At 37.0% G+C, this 18,596-nt stretch overlaps 1 protein-coding gene across 1 annotated transcript; it reads left to right on the top strand.

The window, feature by feature from the left end:
* Nucleotides 1-3,955: 3,955 nt before the first annotated feature.
* LOC127117448 (uncharacterized) lies at nucleotides 3,956-18,304 on the top strand. Its single transcript, XM_051047466.1, has 13 exons — nucleotides 3,956-4,365; nucleotides 4,492-5,623; nucleotides 5,778-5,987; nucleotides 6,094-6,323; nucleotides 6,895-6,969; nucleotides 8,529-8,600; nucleotides 8,682-8,780; nucleotides 8,894-8,965; nucleotides 9,053-9,167; nucleotides 9,942-10,010; nucleotides 10,538-10,898; nucleotides 12,940-13,072; nucleotides 17,411-18,304. Exons 1-13 carry the CDS (start codon nucleotides 4,225-4,227, stop codon nucleotides 17,981-17,983), a joined length of 3,282 nt encoding a protein of 1,093 aa, XP_050903423.1. The 5' UTR covers nucleotides 3,956-4,224; the 3' UTR covers nucleotides 17,984-18,304.
* The last annotated feature ends 292 nt before the right edge of the window (nucleotides 18,305-18,596 follow it).

Below are 18,596 nucleotides of genomic sequence, written 5' to 3'. Positions count from 1 at the left end.
TGTTCACTTTTTCCTCCCAAAATACATCTTACAATTTGAATGGTAATAGGCAAAAATCAGTTTTGGATTTTCACTATAGTAGGATCTTAGCAAGGAAATATGAACCTTATGGTGTATGTGTGGGGAAGATGTGGGATATATTTCATAAGCTTGTCTAACTCGTTTAATAATAGAAATGGATCAAAACACAATTATCTAATTTTTATGATACATATTTAGTGACTATTTGTTTCCTGTATGGATGTAAGCAAAGAATGACTAAGTCACCAACCTCAAAGATAAAGTCGTCTATCTTTTATTTGTCTGTATTTCAATTTTTCGATCTACTTTTTGTAAGTTGTATTTCAGTTGACTTAAGATTTTGCGCCTTTACTACAACAAGCTATCTAAAGTGGTGACACTATGGAGCATGCAAGATAGTCCACTATGGAGGGAGGGATGTAGTTGTGCTAAAAATAAGTGAGGTGAAGAAACTTGTATCAATAATGAGCGTGGTTACTTGCAAAAGTCTAAGACATGCCTCTATACTACAATTAACCACATATATTTATCCATATGTTTTTGGATGGTATGGTGTGTTGTATTTAAGTGTTGTTCCTTATAATTTAAACAACTTCATCCAAAAGGTATTATGAAATGATGAATCTTTGTCTGAAATGATAGATTTGGGGATACCATAAAAGCAAAAAATCTCAACTAAAAATATGTAAATTGTGTAGGGAGATTGATGAATTTGACATATTTAGTGAGACGTCACATACAACCAAGATGGAAATATGACCAAACGAGTTAGCCAAATGTATTGCAAAATCCATGGTAAGCTTTTCCCAAACTTGATTTGGTAATGGTAGACATTGTAATAACTCTTTTTCTTTTGTGGTTGGTATTTGTTATGTTTACATATTGAGCAGTGTATGACAAAGTGTTTAATATTTGAGTAAAGTCCAAACCATTCAAAAGAAGCTCAAAGTCTGGCTATGGTGAGTTTAACTCTGGAATGATTGCATTATGTGTGTTGTGAAACTTATGGAGAAGGGAAATGCGTAATTCACTAAAGTCAAGTATGCAAATTTTGTTTCTAAAGTACCATATGCATTTTGTGAATGTATACAAGTCGTTATACTATGAGTCTTTATTTTTCACCAATATCCATCCTTCCAAATGTGGGAGATAATGGAAAAGATCATGGATTGTCGAAGAGGTTGTCAATAACAAGAATTTATTAGTGGATAAATTCTTGCATAAAGCATCTGCTACCAAGTTTGAACGACCATATTTGTAAAATATCTCAAAATTAAACCTGTAGTGTTATATTTGCAAAAGGTTTTGCCTACCCTTGGATCTCCCTAGGAGAATTGACGAAGAGAGGTCATCCAAAAGGAGGTATCGCCTCGCCCCTACATGGGAAAACATAGGATAATACGTTCTTCGGGTAGAGAGAAAGTTAAGTTCATTAACTGACCTATGGCTCATTCGAAAATAGGGATTCAACTGTCCACTATTGAATAAGTGGGCAGTGGCCCTTTCCGAGGAAACCCTAGGTCCTATAGACCTCTATAAATACATATCCCCTCAAGGAGAGAAAGGCATATCTTAAGTAATACACACTCTTAACACCCAAAAGAGTACATGATCGCAACCATTTTAATACATTACCATGTGCGAGTGTACGCTTGCTACCAAGCACCATTGGCTGTTAGTAGGGTCTTTCACCTCATGTGAGCATGTCTCATAAACAAACCCAAAACACCATCATACACGGCTTATCACCACCGTGGACAAGCCCTCATTACCAAAACATGTTATAAACCTATTAAGGTCTTTGAGTCTCTATGCCATTGCAGAAAGAACATACACACTTGTAGTTTTTGATCAGACAACGACGTCCACCATGGGCCCACTTGGTAAAACTAACATGGGCCACACTTTTACTCTACCTCCCTCCATCTTCCCCTAAAGATGACCGACAAAACCATAACTTACAATGTAAACACCATTTTTTGAGGCTTTGCCGGTGGAGATAACTTCAGATCTTCATGGAGGAAGTATGCGAGGCAGGTATTTGCGGCAAACGTAATATCCCCTGGCTTCCCTAAAGACTCTTAAGGGAAAATATGAGTTAATATCATCTTCTCTGAAGAGGATTCCCCCTGAATCAACCCTTACAATGATGATCCTCTGGTCATCACAATTCAACAAGGGAGCTAGGACATCAAGTGCATCTTGATATACCCTTGAAGCTCTGCTGACGTCCTATTTTGGGACGCCTTCCAAAAACTGTAACTCAGCTCGAATAATAAAAAAACATGCAGTCATTATTTGACGGGGTTATCATGCTAACATGTAGATATAATGAGCCATATAGCCATAAAGACCACACATGGAGAAGAAGTTAACTTTAGGGCGATTGACGTCAACTACCTCATTATGGACAGTGTATCACCATACAACATCATCCTTGGGCGAACAACTATCAACGCCCCCAGAGAAGTCATATTCACATTGTACATAACCTTGAAATATCCGCTCACTAATGGGCAAGTCGATACAATTTGAGGGGATGAATAAGTGGTTCGTGGATGCTACCTGAGTAGTCTAGAGACAACCAGAGAAGAGCTGACGCTTATTGAGGCCCCCCTCCTAAAGTTCTAAATACTGATTTCGAGTGTTGTGATCCCAGATTAGGATCCGAAGCGGAAAAGCTTACTCTTACGGAGGACTTGAAGGAGGTCTAGATAGGTACTCAGGCCCATCAGATGACGAAGATATGTGCATTCCCGTCCGTTGAAGAGAAAAAGAAACTAGCCGACCGACTAATTAAGAATGCCGACTTGTTCTCCTTGACTCCCTCCGACATCCAGGAATAGACATCAAAGTGGCGAGCCATCTCCTTTCCATCCACCATTCCGCAAAACCAGTGGCGCATAAGAAGCAGAAAGTTGGCAAGTAGAAAAAAACCACCATTGATGAAGAGGTGGGGGAACTACCCAACGTCGGGTTCATCACAGAAACAAAGTATTCTGCATGGCTGGCTAATGTGGTTCTAGTATGTAAAGCTAACAACATGTGGCGTATGTGCGTAGATTTCACCGATCTGAATGTCGATTGCTATAAAGATTTGTACCCCCTGTCAGACACCGACCACCTCATAAACAGATCATTAGGATACCATATGTTGAGTTTCATGGATGCATATTCAGGGTACAACCAGATTCAGATGGATCCCCTGCACGCGCCTAAGACATCCTTTACGCCAAATCATGGCAAATACTATTACAATGTCATGTTCTTCGGCCTCAAGAACGTTGATGCCACCTACTAACACCTCATGGATGTTGTCTTTGTCCACCAGATATGGCGAAACCTAAAAGTCTACGTCGGATATGATAGTTAAATTTTTTTTTAACTAACTCCAGTTGAGTTCAATTAAAATTCACGAACAATTCAATTTAACTTGTTAACTCAAATCCAGTTCAATTCCATAACTTTAATCAACTATACTAAAAAAAATTAATTAAAATAAAATAAAATTATAGTTAAAGACCATATAATTTATATTTAGGCTAATGATTAGTTTTCTTAACAAATATAACTTCTCAAAACTCTATGATACATTACATAAATATTGGTGCAAATCAAATTTAAATAATAATATTTCAATTAAAACAATGTTTGTTACTTCATACCAAAAGAATATATATAATTCAAGATATTGTCACCCAAAATAGTTAATTTTAGCAACACATACAATATCACATCTTACATTTTTTTTGAAATATATTCTATTATAATTATTACGAAGGTTGAATTTGATTTTTTTTTATAAACAATAGATTTGTAGATATTTTTATTACCACTTATATAGTCTTGATAATATTTTTGACCATGAGTATTAGTTTTTAAATAATGATAATTTATAACTTAAAATATTATTGAAATATGAGAAATACAAGAGTGGTATTTTTGAAATATGGTAATGAAAGAGGGACGTTATGCAAAAAAAAGGAGAAACGAGGGTTGGGATGTTGTTTTTTTCCTCTGATTCTTGATTGGATCCGTGGCGGTGGCTATCGATCAATCATTTCATCGGAGTTCAGAAAATTGGATCATTAGATCGATGCTATTGGTTCTTTCCTGTATTTTCTAAAATCTGAATCGTGTTCATCGTTCATGGTCTGATCTACTGTGCTACTGCTGCATCTAGAAAGCGTGCGTGTAACTGCAATGGCATCGCCTGCACCTAATGTCGATCTCTTCGATGCTTATTTCCGACGTGCCGATTTGGATCGAGATGGCCGTATCAGCGGTGCCGAAGCCGTCTCTTTCTTCCAAGGCTCCGGTTTGCCCAAGAACGTTCTTGCACAGGTTCAATCTCTCTTTCCTCATTCAATTCATTCTTAATTGATTCAATTAATAGCACTAGTGTAGTTATAGACTTGTTATACTATATATTCCTTCCTCTAAATTGCAAATTCAATCCTTGTTATACAGATTTGGGCATTTGCAAACCAAAATCAGAGTGGCTTCCTTGGTCGTGCGGAGTTCTACAATGCACTTAAACTTGTCACCGTTGCACAGAGCAAGCGGGAACTCACTCCTGAAATGGTGAAAGCTGCATTGTATGGCCCAGCCGCATCTAAGATTCCTGCTCCTCAAATCAATTTCAGTGCCACAGCTACACCTGCACCTGCACCTGCACCTGCACCGGGGGCCGTGCCACAGGTAAATCTTGGAGTGAGGGGGCCAGTTCCTAATCAAAATCTTCCTGTTTCACCAGTAAATCAGTCAACAAGGCCTCTGCAAAATTTGTCTGCCGGTATTCCAACTCAAGGAGTGGCTGCTGTTGGAGGAGGTCGCCCTGCAAGTTCTGCTGCCTTCCCTAGTTATGGTAATATGGGCGGAGCTCCGCAACAACCGCAAGCAGCACCGTCTCAGCTACCGGTTAGAGGAACTAGTCCTACTTCAACTCAGGAGGGGCTTGGTCTTTCAATTACAACATCTGGATCAAATGTTGCACCCCCTACACCTAACCAATCAGAACATCCTTCCTCTGCCACTAAGCCAGCAGATCAAGTGGTCAAGGATTCTAGATCCATGGATACTTCTGTGAATGGTACTGCTTCTGATTCATTTTTCGGAGGGGATTTTTTCTCAGCCAGCTCAACTCAGCCAAAGCAAAGTTCTTCTCCACAAGGGTTTTCTTCTACCAATTCTCTGCTTTCATCTGCTATTGTTCCTGTATCTGGAGGAAACCAGAATTCTATTAGGACTAGTTCCCCTGATTTATTGCAGAGCTCTCTTGCTACTCAGTCAGGCAGTCCACATCTTCAGCAGCCCCGTCCACATCTTCAGCAGCCCCATCCACATCTTCAGCAGTCCCAGCCAGCAGTGAAACAGAACCAGCATGCCCCGGTTCAGACGCCTAATATGCTCAGTTCATCTGGACTTCAAGTGAGGCCGCAGGGTCCTGCGTCAGGTCAGCCCCAATCTCCATGGCCACGGATGTCTCAGACTGATGTTCAGAAATATACGAGAGTATTCATGGAAGTAGACACAGATAGAGATGGGAAAATCACTGGGGAACAGGCGAGGAACTTGTTTCTTAGTTGGAGATTACCAAGAGGTATGTATATTTTATACTTCCTATCATTTTGGTTGGACATCAGGAGTAAAATGATTTCTCTATTTTGCTACTTCTCTAGTGTTCTGGTTGTAACTTCTCGATGGCTAGCTAATTCACTGATCATTATTTGTATACCATGTTTTATATTCTCCAGAGGTTTTAAAGCAGGTCTGGGATTTATCCGATCAAGATAATGATAGCATGCTTTCTCTCAGAGAATTTTGTATTGCGCTGTACCTAATGGAGCGACACAGGGAGGGACGTGCTCTTCCAGGCGTACTTCCAAGTAGTATAGTTCTTGATTTACCTCCTACTGGTCAACCTGCCAATGTCCACAGTGCTGTATCTTGGGGAAATCCACCTGGTGTGTGCTGAAGAACTATCATGCTTATTTAGATTATTATCATTCACTTGTATGGAAACTATTTTGTTCTATAATTTCTTTCTCTTCCTCCTTTTACCTTTGAAAGGTATTCAACAACAGCAAGGGGTAGCTGCATCTGGTGCTCGACAAGTGAACCCTGCTGCAGGTCGGCCACCAAGGCCGGCTGCTGTCCCTCCATCTGATGAAGGACCTCAGAACAAGCAGCAGAAATCCAAAATTCCAGTCTTGGAGAAGCATCTCATAAATCAACTGAGTTCAGATGAGCAAAATTCAATTAACTCGAAGTTCCAAGAAGCAACAGAAGCTGATAAGAAGGTAACTGTTGTATATTTATTTCTCTGCAGTATTTATGCTGTGCGATAAATATGCCACATTCAATTATTTTAATTTTTTGGTACATTAGGAGATTCTAGCACCTAAGAAGTGGAGGGTAACAAGTTCCTTTTGTTGGGGATTGAACCTCTGATACAATCACCGTACTCAATCTTAAAAGACTTAGGCTAGTGACAGTCAAGCTATAGCCTATCAGTATCACCTCACTGGAGTCATATATGCCATCTACATATTGTGTATGGTCATCTTTTAAGGTTGATTAGTTTGAGGATATGGTGGAATGCCTGAGTAAGCTGTAATTGGTTTCAATAAGAAGTATGGTTATCTCTTTATACAACATGCTGATTATATTGCAATTTGAAAGTTGCATATGGAAATTACTAGCTATTACTTGTAGTTCTATCTACAAAGATTGCGTAGAAAGTTCATGTTCTAAATTGCAGTTTGTGCAATGCATATCATTGTGTCTGCTCACATATGCCTGATTTCATTCTATTCTGATTCAAATTGAACAAAGGCAATTCTGATCTCTTTATTCTTTTGCTAACTGCAGGTAGAAGAACTTGAGAAAGAAATAGTGGAGTCGAGAGAGAAAATAGAATTCTTCCGTGCAAAAATGCAGGAACTTGTGAGTGTTTTCTGTGCTTTATACCTTCACGCCTTGTTAAAACTCTATCCTGTTTAAGCTGCGTTCTATTTTCTCTTTTTGGTAGTTTATTTTCTCGATAAACCAGTGATTTGTTTACTTGTATAGTGTATCTTGATTTGGAGGCTAAGCCAGAACCATATAGATGTACTGATATAGCGCTAGTAATTGAAATGTAATTTGGGAGACAGATTGCTTAACATTGTGATTATTGTACTTGAGAAATAATGGATCTTGCCAAGAACTTTCGCTCTCTGATTCTATTTGTTGAGCTTTAAGGATTGCAGAATATATGTAGGCTGAAATTGTTGTTTTGCAAATATCACAGATTCGTTGACCAAACTAACCTTTTCTTACTGCTGACCTACTGAACACAAATACATTGACTCCTATCTTCTTATTGAGCTTCTGTTTCTTATATTAATTAATTTGGAGATAGTAAGAATGGCCTCCGGGAAAGGTCTCTTACTCAATCTCAGAATTTGGGTTGGACCTAACTCATCCCTATAAAACTGGCTTGTAAGGTGAGGTTTGCCCCCACTTATAAACACAACACTGACCATATCTCTAAGCAATGTGAGACTAAATCCACCCCTTCAAAACCAACACAATGAAGGTGTTAGGGGCTGCAATGAGGCAAGCCAAAGTGCTGCAATTAAGGTGACTAGGGGCGGACCGCAATTAAGGCGGAAAGTCCAACACACCCCTCACGCTTGGGCCTCAATGAGCCCGAAGCGTGGACGATGCTGGAAGCCCAACAATGGATCTAGGATAGACTCTGATACCATCTCATAATTTGGATTGGGCCTAACTCATCCGTGCAAACCGGCTCGTAAGGTGAGGATTGCACCCATTTATAAACACAACACATACCATATCTTTAAGCAATGTGAGATTAAACCCACCCACTAAAAGCTAACACAATGAAGGTGTTAGGGGCTGCAATGAGGCAAGGCAAAGTGCCGCAATTAAGGTGACTAGAGGCGGACCGTAATTAAGGCGAAAAGTCCAACAATTATTATCTATTAGGAAAAGATGGTGTAAAATAAACTCAGGTGGTTTGGACATGTAGAGAGTAGACTTGGAGAGAAGTCAAACAACTAGGTAGAGGAAGCCCTAAAAAAACTATAAGACAAGTTATTAAGAAAGATCTCGAGATTAACGAGTTGGATAGAAGCATGGTCTTGGATAGAACATTATGGCGAAAATTGATCCATGTCGCCGACCCCACTTAGTGGGATAAGGCTTGTTGTTGTTGTTGTAAATGTTTTGCCCCTTCTTTTAGCTTTTAGCCGCTTCTTGAGATACCTACGAATTATTGGCCCAGAAGAGAGAGGCCTATGAAATAGATTTGTTCTATGGTGAACACAGGCTGGACTCCTTTGTGTATTTATGTAATAAAACCATGGATACCTAGAAGAGAAAAACATATAAAAGCTGCCTTTCATGCGCTGCATGTGATTAACATTGTCATGTTAATACTCTTTCGTTTATTTTCTCCTTTTTAAAACAAATTTCTGATTTTCTTTTTCCTGCAAAAGGTTCTGTACAAGAGCAGATGTGACAATCGTCTTAACGAGATCATCGAAAGGATATCTGCTGATAAGCATGAGGTATTTTTCTTTATCATTGCATATATCCTTATTAGACCTATTATGTTATCTGTTATAATTGGCTCAATTTATTAATTTCAGGTAGAGATTCTAGCGAAGAAATATGATGATAAATATAAGCAAGTTGGAGATGTATCGTCCAAGTTGACAACCGAGGAAGCCACATTCCGTGACATGCAGGTGCAATAAAATATGGCTTTTCCTGCAGTTGATAGCATGCATAGCATATATGTTAACATGTTATTTTTTCGCATTTTGCATCACTATATCACATTGTTTTATTGTATGTATAGGAGAAAAAAATTGAATTATATCAAGGGATTGTCAAGTTGGAACAGGATGTAAATACCGACGACACGGTACAGGTATGTTTGAATATGACCTGTTCAGGACATCCATCATGATTTTTTTATATATTTTTTTCATATTCAATCTACTCATGCAATTTTCAGGGACGTGCTGATCGCATCCAATCTTCCCTTGATGAACTGGTGAAATCTCTAAATGAAAGGTGCAAGCAGTATGGATTACGTGCAAAGCCCACAACACTAGTGGAGCTACCCTTTGGTAATTTCAAATTTATAATTCTTTTTATATCCTTTCAAGTGTTATCAAGTATTTTTTCATGTCTATAGCTTTATTATATGACATTTGTTGCATCACTGTTGTTGATATTTAGTTTGAGGAAGTGACCTTCTATTGCTGAACTACTGGTTTTGAATCAGCATGAAAACTTTTTGAGCCAACCCAACTTGATAAAAGTTGCCTGATTAAGTGACATTTAATTTAACACAGTTTAATAATTTTCTTATGTAACCTTATAACTACCTTGTGGCACAGTTCTGTATGGAAAGACTATACATAATCTTATACAGCTATTGTTGCTGCTTAGCACAAATGTTTTCTCCTGGCATTATATTTGAAGAATCTATTAAAACAAAATATGATAATGGATTGCTATTGACACAAAATTAGCTATGCGGTTCTTAGTAATAGGGCCGAATGTAACGGTTATCAAATGTTGTATTAATGCATTGTTTGTATGAAAAGATATGAAACTGGAAACTGGTAGATGTTTCTGACAATAGTGTACAAGATAAACGGCACATTTGATTCAAATAAAAAAACTTATGTTGCATCTGCTTCACTTATGTTTTTCACATGATAGATTCATTGTTGGCCTCTTGATTCAGTTACCACGCTCTCTCATTTGACTTGTTTAAGTTGTGTCATGCCATTTCTTTTTGCTTTGATTGCTCTACTCACCAGTCTCGAGTGCTGCCCTCTAATATATATATGTTTTTCTTGTATTATGTGGCCTCACCCAAATTAATCCTTTAGGCTGGCAACCTGGTATCCAAGAAGGAGCTGCTGACTGGGATGAGGTTTGGGATAAGCTTGAAGATAAAGGTATTCGAAATAACAATAATTGGATTGAATATTCTATTTCTTTTAATTACTAAAAATTCAAAACAAATGATATGCACATTGTTTGGCACCAGCCATAATTTTGAGATTTTTTTGCACAAGGTCATGAAAACCATATTGACGTGGCTAATCATCATTTTATCTGGAGGATTAGTTGATATATTGCGCGCATATTGCATGTCTGCATCTTCAAACTTAATTGATTTCATTTGCATTTTTGGCTAGTGAGCTATACTTTTTTTATACTATATTATGTATTCATTTTCTACGCTTAACTGTTTGTCTAATTGTGAGAGATCAATCATTTTGATTAGTTATATGGTTTAGATTTAGAAGATAGGATAACCCAAAATTAGGTTATATTTAAGAGAAATTATGATATTTGTATGATTGAAGTTATGGGTAACTGCAATTTCTTTATTTTTCTAGTTTGCATCCGTTCTCTTTTTGAGAATGTTGGAAAGATATGAATAATTTCTTGGTTATTTATTATTGCTTTTTTCTAGCAGAATTTGCTCTTGTCAAAGAATACACTCTTGATGTGCAAAACACCATAGCGCCTCCCAAACAAAAGTTACCAAAGGCTGTGAACACAAAAGCTTTGGATATTGAGAGTCCAAAACTTGCAGCATCACCCAAGAGTGATGATGATAAGTCAGAAAAGCCTCAGACTACAAATGAACAGGGAGTAGACAACGGATCTCCTTTTAATAAAAGTGATGATGGGTCTGCAAAAAGTGCTCCTAATAGTCCATTTGCAAGTAGTACTATTGGAAGTCCGCATAGGGACTTTGTTGATTCTGACATTCGAAAGAATTCCGGTGAAGATAGCTCTCCCCGTAATCAAGATGCCGTGCAAGAAACCCAAAGGTATGGTTAATAAGATTTGCACCCGCGTTTGGATTTTACTGATCACATGTATTCTCTGTGCCTTTTTGAAGGTTGTGACAAGCATAATAATTATCAATAATGGTGATTATGTGTATTACATTTTTGCTTCCATCTAGCATGTTTTGTGTGTGTGTAATTTATGTTTGGCATGGTTTAAGGGCCTTTGGGAACAATAGGATAGGAGTTTGGTCTATGCTGCCTCATTTTTCTAATTTATATCTTTAGGTTAAGGTAATCATGTGTGCTGTACATTTTTCAACTCAAAGGGCTTTTGTCTCTAGATGCGTGCATGTGCATAAGGAACCTGCTAACAACTTAGGCTTTTAAGTGATTTCTTAATATGTAATATATTGTGCTTCAAGAGAGTCACAATTAAGTTGTCACCTCAATGGTTTGGACCTTCATTTCCCCCCCTAAAAGTCATAGCTGAATAGTAATACTATCATCAGCAAACTCACATGTGCTTGTGCACATACTCCTCACATTTTTTGTCGATCCTCCACTTTTGCTTGGGCAAACAACCTATTTTTACATCTTGATAAAAAAAAACCTTTCAACATAGCTTAGTCAAATATGAGGATGCTAACCTCCTCGCGTTTGAGTTGAATCAATCATCTTAGCATTCTCCATATAATCATTCAGCTATTCACTTAATATAATTTTAATTTAGCATAGCTTTACCCATTAGAAGTTTTTCAGACATCTTTGTCTTCTCGCTATACTTGGTTTGTTTACAGTATTTCCTAATTGACTAAATCACCCCCTCTCACTTTAACTGAGTGATTTTGCAGCTTTAAAGAACACATGCAGATTTTATACAATTTTATTACTAATTTAATTTGTTTCCTTTGAACTCAATCTTGTGATATTCAAATTCTTATTAAGTTACTTTGTTTTTGTTTCTCAGTTGTACTTTGCTTTGCAATACTTGTTTTGGCCATACCTTCATGGAATTTTAAAAGTCCTATGGAACACTTGTATGATTGATTTATCATTAAACTTTCACGAGACAGTCTCACGGTTATGGTGTTGCTGTCCGAACCTGCATTTCACCTTGTCACGACAATGCTAATTGTCATATAGCTTTTACTTCCTAAATGATAGAAAATTTAAATAGCTACCAAGTATATTATGAACTGGTTGTAGCATGCACTAATGGATATCGGGGTAACCGCTATTTGACTATGTTTTGAACAAATTATATGAATAATATCTATAAACTAATTATAACTACAAACTATAAACATATATTTCATAAAACTAACATAGTAAAAGTAATTTTAAAAAACATACTGTTTAAAAAAATAGTGTAGTTTTATTAAAGAAAAGAAAACAAAACCACAAAGCAGAGTATAAAAAAAATGGTGGTGCTGAGTAAAAAAACAGTACAAAACGAGAGAACAGCGAAAGAGAGAAAGGAAGAAGAAGAACGCGAACCAGCTGCACGTGAAAATGAGAGAGAAGAACTTTTGAGTGCATGCTAAGAGAATCTGTACTTAGGGCTTAAGAGGGGGAATTTCACAACTACTCTCTAAACAATATTTTCTAAAGGGTATTTTAGGTTTTTGCTGCTTTTAACACAACGGATTTTGACCCGCGATGGGCCGGGACTCCGCTCCGCGACTCGCGATTGCTCAAAAAGTGGCCACGATTCAAACCTGCGCCGCGATGTGCAATTTCATAGCGGCCGGCCTCCACGCTGGTCCGCTCTCCCGGGATAGCGCTACCATCCGCCGTATTGATAACTCTGGTTAGACTTAGATTGATATGACTTTTACAAGTGCATGCATGATATGGAGCTGGGTCCACTTAGTGGGATAAAGTTTGGTTGTTGTTTTCCTTACGCATGATAAGGAGGTTTGTTCCCTACTAAGGGTTTGAAAGGTTATTTATTGTTTAAAAATGGTTTTGCTTCATGTCAATGTCCACCCTCGGTTACCAATATATGCTTTTTTTTTTGTATAATATCGATTTTGTGATCTGTTAAAATAATTGTCTGTATATAATCTTGCATATGCAGTGATCACGGTGGCGAGAAGTCTTTGTTTTCAGAAGACAAAGTTTTTGATGAATCTCATTGGGGGGGAACCTTTGACGCAAATGATGATATTGATTCAGTTTGGGGATTCAGTGCCAGTAGCATCACTCATGGGGTATGCAAGTTCTCATCTTTAATGTATTGTTTCAGCAAAATTCTTTCTTCTTTTGAAAGATGCATCTGTCTAAACTTCTCCTTCTATATTCTCACTTTCCATCGTCAATGTTAGTGGTTTAATTACTGCATTTCTACTGCTATATTCTAACTTTTCATCGCTAATGTTGGTAGTTTAATTACTGCATTTCACACTGACTGGATAGTCTAGCACACCTATATATACCGGTATTCTAGGAAATGTTGCAAAACTAGTACCTTTACTCAACATGATAAGACTTCGTACCCAAAAGTGATAATATGAAAAGTATAATACCTTTCCTCAAATTGAAGATTACTAAGATCTCAGCTTATTACAATTTTAGTCAAGAAAAAGCTAGTTATAAATAAACCTACACAGAAAAAAGTAAAAACATAATAACTCTTAAGATTACAAAACATACAATTTCAATAGGCTTCCCAATAAAGGGCTCTCAAATAAAGTTTGCGAAAAAAGAGCACTGCTAGAGACAATGCTGTGTCAGAGGGTTAGGATGATGCACATGTAGATGAGTTAGTCAAAACATTCCATAGCTATGGGTCAAAAGGCAAGGCTGTGCTGATGTTTACTAGGAATAGGTCACCATTCTGTACAGTCAACGCCATGGTTGTTTGACTATCAGTTTGATTTATACATTCCTGAGTTTATGGCTCTAGTTATCCAAGTTGGCATAACTCACATGTACTATAGTTTTTACAAACTTGGTTGGATTCACATGGACTCTGGGTTAGTGGATGATTGAACAAGTCTACAACATAATGGTTATTTTTCCTAAAATGTGTTTTTTATTTTTCTAAAATCCAAAATGCAACAGCTGCATGATAAGGATCTGTACTGCATAAAATGTTAACCTCACAGTGCAGCACTCAATTCCTCGCATGCACCTGATATCCCAATACGAGCTCATAGGTGACCGCTGTGTTATTTAGTGTCAACTCCTCAGCTCCCCACATAGTCACAAACCAGAAAATCAGAATAAACCCGTCATTACAAGTTAGCGATGAACTCAACACGCCAATGTGGTGAATGAACCTAGCTCTTCCGAGTTGAATCCCAGCCCCAAGGAGGGAAGCAGTCCCACAATCCTTTGTTTTTAGTAATTTTGAACCATGTTCATCGATTTTGAATTTGTTATATTTTGTGTGTCCTACTGCTAAGTATGTACCTATCTTGTGTTTGTTTTATATTTTTGTATCAAGTCAACTCAATAGTTGAGACTACGGAGATTTCACCAGTTTTGTATCAAGTCAACTCAATAGTTGAGACCACACATCAATACAAAACCCACCATCAGATGTATGCATATTGGGAAAAAGGGATTATTGATGCAAAATGTACACAGCAATACAAAACTCACCATCTGAAGTATGCACATTGAGGAAAAAGATTAGTGATGCAAAATATACACAGCAAGGCTCAGCTAAACTAAACTTCTCCTAATAAACATTATTTTGTGGCTTGAAACTGAATAAATCACCTCAAAATATGAATTCTAGAGATAGAAAAACCTTTGATCATATATCATTGCATAGTCAGTTTTCCTCAATTCGACTTTTTAATTGATTATTCCTTCTCTTGAATCATCAATTAGGACTACATTGCCATTTGAGAATATTCATTGAGGCATTGGCTTTTGGCCCTTAGTGCAAATCTATTTATATATTATATCTCCAATAGTTGATACCTCCGTTAGTATAAATCCTTCCCTTAACTACATATCCTTTGTAGTTTTATTTTATCATGGGCTATATGTACTCCTCAATCATTAGAGCCCTTCTGACTTCTTGTGGTACCTTATATCATAGGATTTTTCTAGACAGATGAGGATGGATCAGCCTTATTAAATGTTATTTGTAGCAGTTAGAGAGTCTAAGAGCAGCCATTAGTATTATTAGAGTAACATTTATTATTATTAGGAGCAGTTACAAAACTTAGCTAGAATAAAAAGGGAAACAAAACCGTGTTCTGGGGAGGCTGAAAATTAGAAAGAAGTTATATTTGGGAGGGAGAGACCAAGCTCTCGAATTCTTGGAAGGGAGAAAATCAAGATTCTCGAATTTCTTGGAAACTCGTTGTAATTACTATTAAATTTTATGGTTTGATATTAGTTTCTATCAACTGGTATCGGAGCACTTCTGATCCGGGAGAGGAAATATAAAAAAAACAGAGAAAAAATGGAGTTGTCATCAAGAATTGAAGGAATGTTTGACCTTGTTGATGAAGTGTTGAAAGAAATTAGAGATTGGAGAAGAGAACTCAGAGTTACGATTAGAAATACCAATCGTTGAAGAAAGGGATGTTGTTGGATGGATGATCAAGGTTGAAAAATATTTTGATGCAGGAGGTGTATGTAAAGAAGAAGATCAAATACCAAAAATTGCACAGTGGATGAGTGGTAAAGTCCTCGCATGGTACCAAGTTCCACTTGGGGAAATTTTAAAGATGCAGTTTTCAAGAAATTTGGGTCAAAAACCGAATCAATAGAGGATGAAGAATCAAATGAGAGGACACTACCGGAATGTTTAGATCAACAATCTCCATTGTTAAAATCACCCGACATCGGCACAGTGGTGTTTACATCAGCACAGTGGTGTTTACATCGGCACAGTGGTGTTTACATCGACACAGTGGTGTTTACTGATATTCTTAAGATAAAGTCTGGTAACGAGAAAGTTCCATTGCCGATATCGCCATCGCCCCAGCAACCATTCACCGGAGGGCTGCTGGTAGCAAGACAATTTGATCCGGGAGGAGTTTTTTATATTTCATGTACAACTCAATCCTTCTGCTTCAAGTTATGGGATCCGGGAGGATATATTTTTTCTCCTGTGTATTTTCTTTCATCTTGAGGACAAGGTGATAGTTTAGGGGGGAGTATTGTTAGACCTTAGGAATTACTTGGAATGAAAACAGAATGTGGCTGTTCTATTCTGTTAGTGACAAGCATATGAGCAGCCTTATTAAATACAATGTTATCAAAATCGCGTTCCGGATCGTGGAATCGCACGATTTTGCGATCTCAACCACCTCCACCGATCTGGATTGCAATCAAGATCTTACAATAGCGAAAATTGCGGCAAAAATCTCGGTTTTGGTAAACATATTGTGAAATCTGACTATTTTTAGAAATATTGCAGTATCCTGAGCTTTAATTACCTGGATCAACTTGACCCGGTTTGCAACCCGATTCTGAAATCAGACAATTTTTAGAAATATGAAATGAATCTGAGCTTCATTTTTGTCTACACCTGCATTTTTCATTGTCCATTTCATTTACGTTTATCTACGTTTTCAGTTTTACCTTCTGAAACATTCATCTTTAGATTTATTCTTCATGTTCGTTTTTGTTTTGCTTTTTGCTTTTGTTTTTGAAAAAAAAAAGTATTTTAGAGTCACGTGATAGGTCAGCCTTTAAAAGGTGACTTGAATTGGCTTTATTCACAAATTAACCTTTCTCTTATGCATTGTGGCATTGTGACTGACACGACATTGCAAACATGCCACCACACATATCTCCTTTTTTAAATTATTTTTTGTTTTGAAATTTTAATAACTACTATTTCTTTTCCTTTTTTTTGTTTTATTTTCATATTATTTTTATATCCTTTCTTTTCTTTTCTTTTTAATTATATATATATATATATATATATATATATATATATATATTATTTTGGTAAAATCTTACGATTTTATGTTTTACGGTTTTGTTATATCCTATCGATTCTATAAAAATAAGTGAGTAGAATCTTGCGATCTTAATTACGATTTTATATTTTACAATTTTGATATACTCTTCCGATTTTATGTAAGATCTTGATCTAACAACTTTGATTAAATGTTATCTGTAGCCATTAGTATTATTAGAGTAACAATTATTATTATTAGGAGCAGTTACAAAACTTAGGTAGAATAAAAAGGAAAACAAAACCATGGTCTGGTGAGGCTGTAAATTAGAAAGAGGTTATGTTTGGGAGGGAGAGACCAAGCTCTCAAATTCTTGGAAGGGAGAGAACCAAGACTCTCGAATTTCTTGGAAACTCATTGTAATTACTATTAAATTTTATTGTTTGATATTAGTTTCCATGTGTCTGTGGAGAATATGACTTGGAGGTTCTGGAGATTTCGATAGTTACACAATACTTATGACTGATGCAAATCATGGTCATTTGGTTATTATGAATTTATAGCTTTAATAAGATTTTATGACTGTTTCTTAGTATCAAACTCATAGGGTTAGATGTCATCCTTATATATTCTTACTGATTGCTTTTGGACATTTGTTTTTACTTTTTATTACAGGAGAAAGATCTTGATGGAGCCGGAGACAACTATTTCTTTGGTTCTGGAGACCTGGGCCTTAACCCCATTAAAACAGCGTCAGCACAGGCTGGTGGTCCTTTCCAGAAGACAAGTGGGTTCAGTTTTGATGATTCTGTTCCAAGCACCCCACTTTTCAGCTCGGGTAGCTCCCCACAAAAGCCTAAAGACTGGTTGGAAAACGCTTTTGATTTTTCAAGATTTGATTCATTTAGCACACATGATAGTGCGTCTTTACCTGCCCGGGAAGCACCAGTCCGATTTGATTCATTTAGCACACATGATAGTGCATCTTTACCTGCTCGGGAAACACCAGTCCGATTTGATTCTGTCCGCAACAGTGTGGATTATGATCATGGTTTTCCTGCTTTTGATGACTCGGATCCCTTTGGCTCTGGGCCTTTTAGGACTTCATTCGATAATCAAACTCCTAAAAGAGGATCTGATCATTGGACTTTATCAGAAAGTCCAACTCCTAAAAGAGAATCTGATCATTGGACTTCATCAGAAAATCAAACTCCTAAAAGAGAATCCGATCATTGGAGTGCTTTTTAGCTTCCGAGATGTGCCTCTGGTGGAGCAAGGAGCAAGGAGCAAGTTGTGCATCTTTCTGTTTGACACCTCTTATTTGTAATGTATTCTTTGTATTTAATCTTGTGTATTCCTTATCTCTCTCTTTTTCTTTGGGGTGGGGCCTGGGTTTTGTTAAACCCAACAATCCCACTTGCTTTCTTGAATTTGAAGTGAAGGTCTGTTCATATTTTTGGCTTTTCCATTGAGTCCCCATTAAAATATCTCCACTTGATGAGATTGTGCTATTGATGACTATTTGATTTTAGTTTTGTTTAAACTATAACAATCAGAATTTCATTATAATTTTTTTTAGTGAGTTATAGTTTGAACTTAATTTGTCTAATTAGTTGCATAACTTCATCTCAACAAGGGTTAGTTTTTCAGGCTGATCTGTTTTTTATTTTACAATGAATGACATGTGACAGAGTTTTGATCCTCAAATATCACATGTAATAGATTTGAATTGACATTGTTAACCAGATGGACTGATGTAGGGTAGAAAGTAGAGCTTTGGGACCACTCTTAGCTATTCTATGGAAAAATCCATTGTAAAACAAAGGATGATATTTGAGATGGATTGTAAAATGGTAGTTGA

The sequence above is a fragment of the Lathyrus oleraceus genome, chromosome 2, assembly GCF_024323335.1.
Source record: "Lathyrus oleraceus cultivar Zhongwan6 chromosome 2, CAAS_Psat_ZW6_1.0, whole genome shotgun sequence".
NCBI lineage: Eukaryota > Viridiplantae > Streptophyta > Magnoliopsida > Fabales > Fabaceae > Lathyrus > Lathyrus oleraceus.
Note: the sequence above shows the minus strand (reverse complement) of the source record. Positions and strands in the feature narration are given on the sequence as shown.

Bases quoted from the DNA above. Each gene is read 5' to 3' on its own strand.
- LOC127117448 (XM_051047466.1), top strand. From the start codon at position 4,225: ATGGCATCGCCTGCACCTAATGTCGATCTCTTCGATGCTTATTTCCGA. The intron at 4,366-4,491 runs GTTCAATCTCTC...CTTGTTATACAG, and splicing joins CCAAGAACGTTCTTGCACAG to ATTTGGGCATTTGCAAACCA. The intron at 8,781-8,893 runs GTGCAATAAAAT...TTGTATGTATAG, and splicing joins CCACATTCCGTGACATGCAG to GAGAAAAAAATTGAATTATA.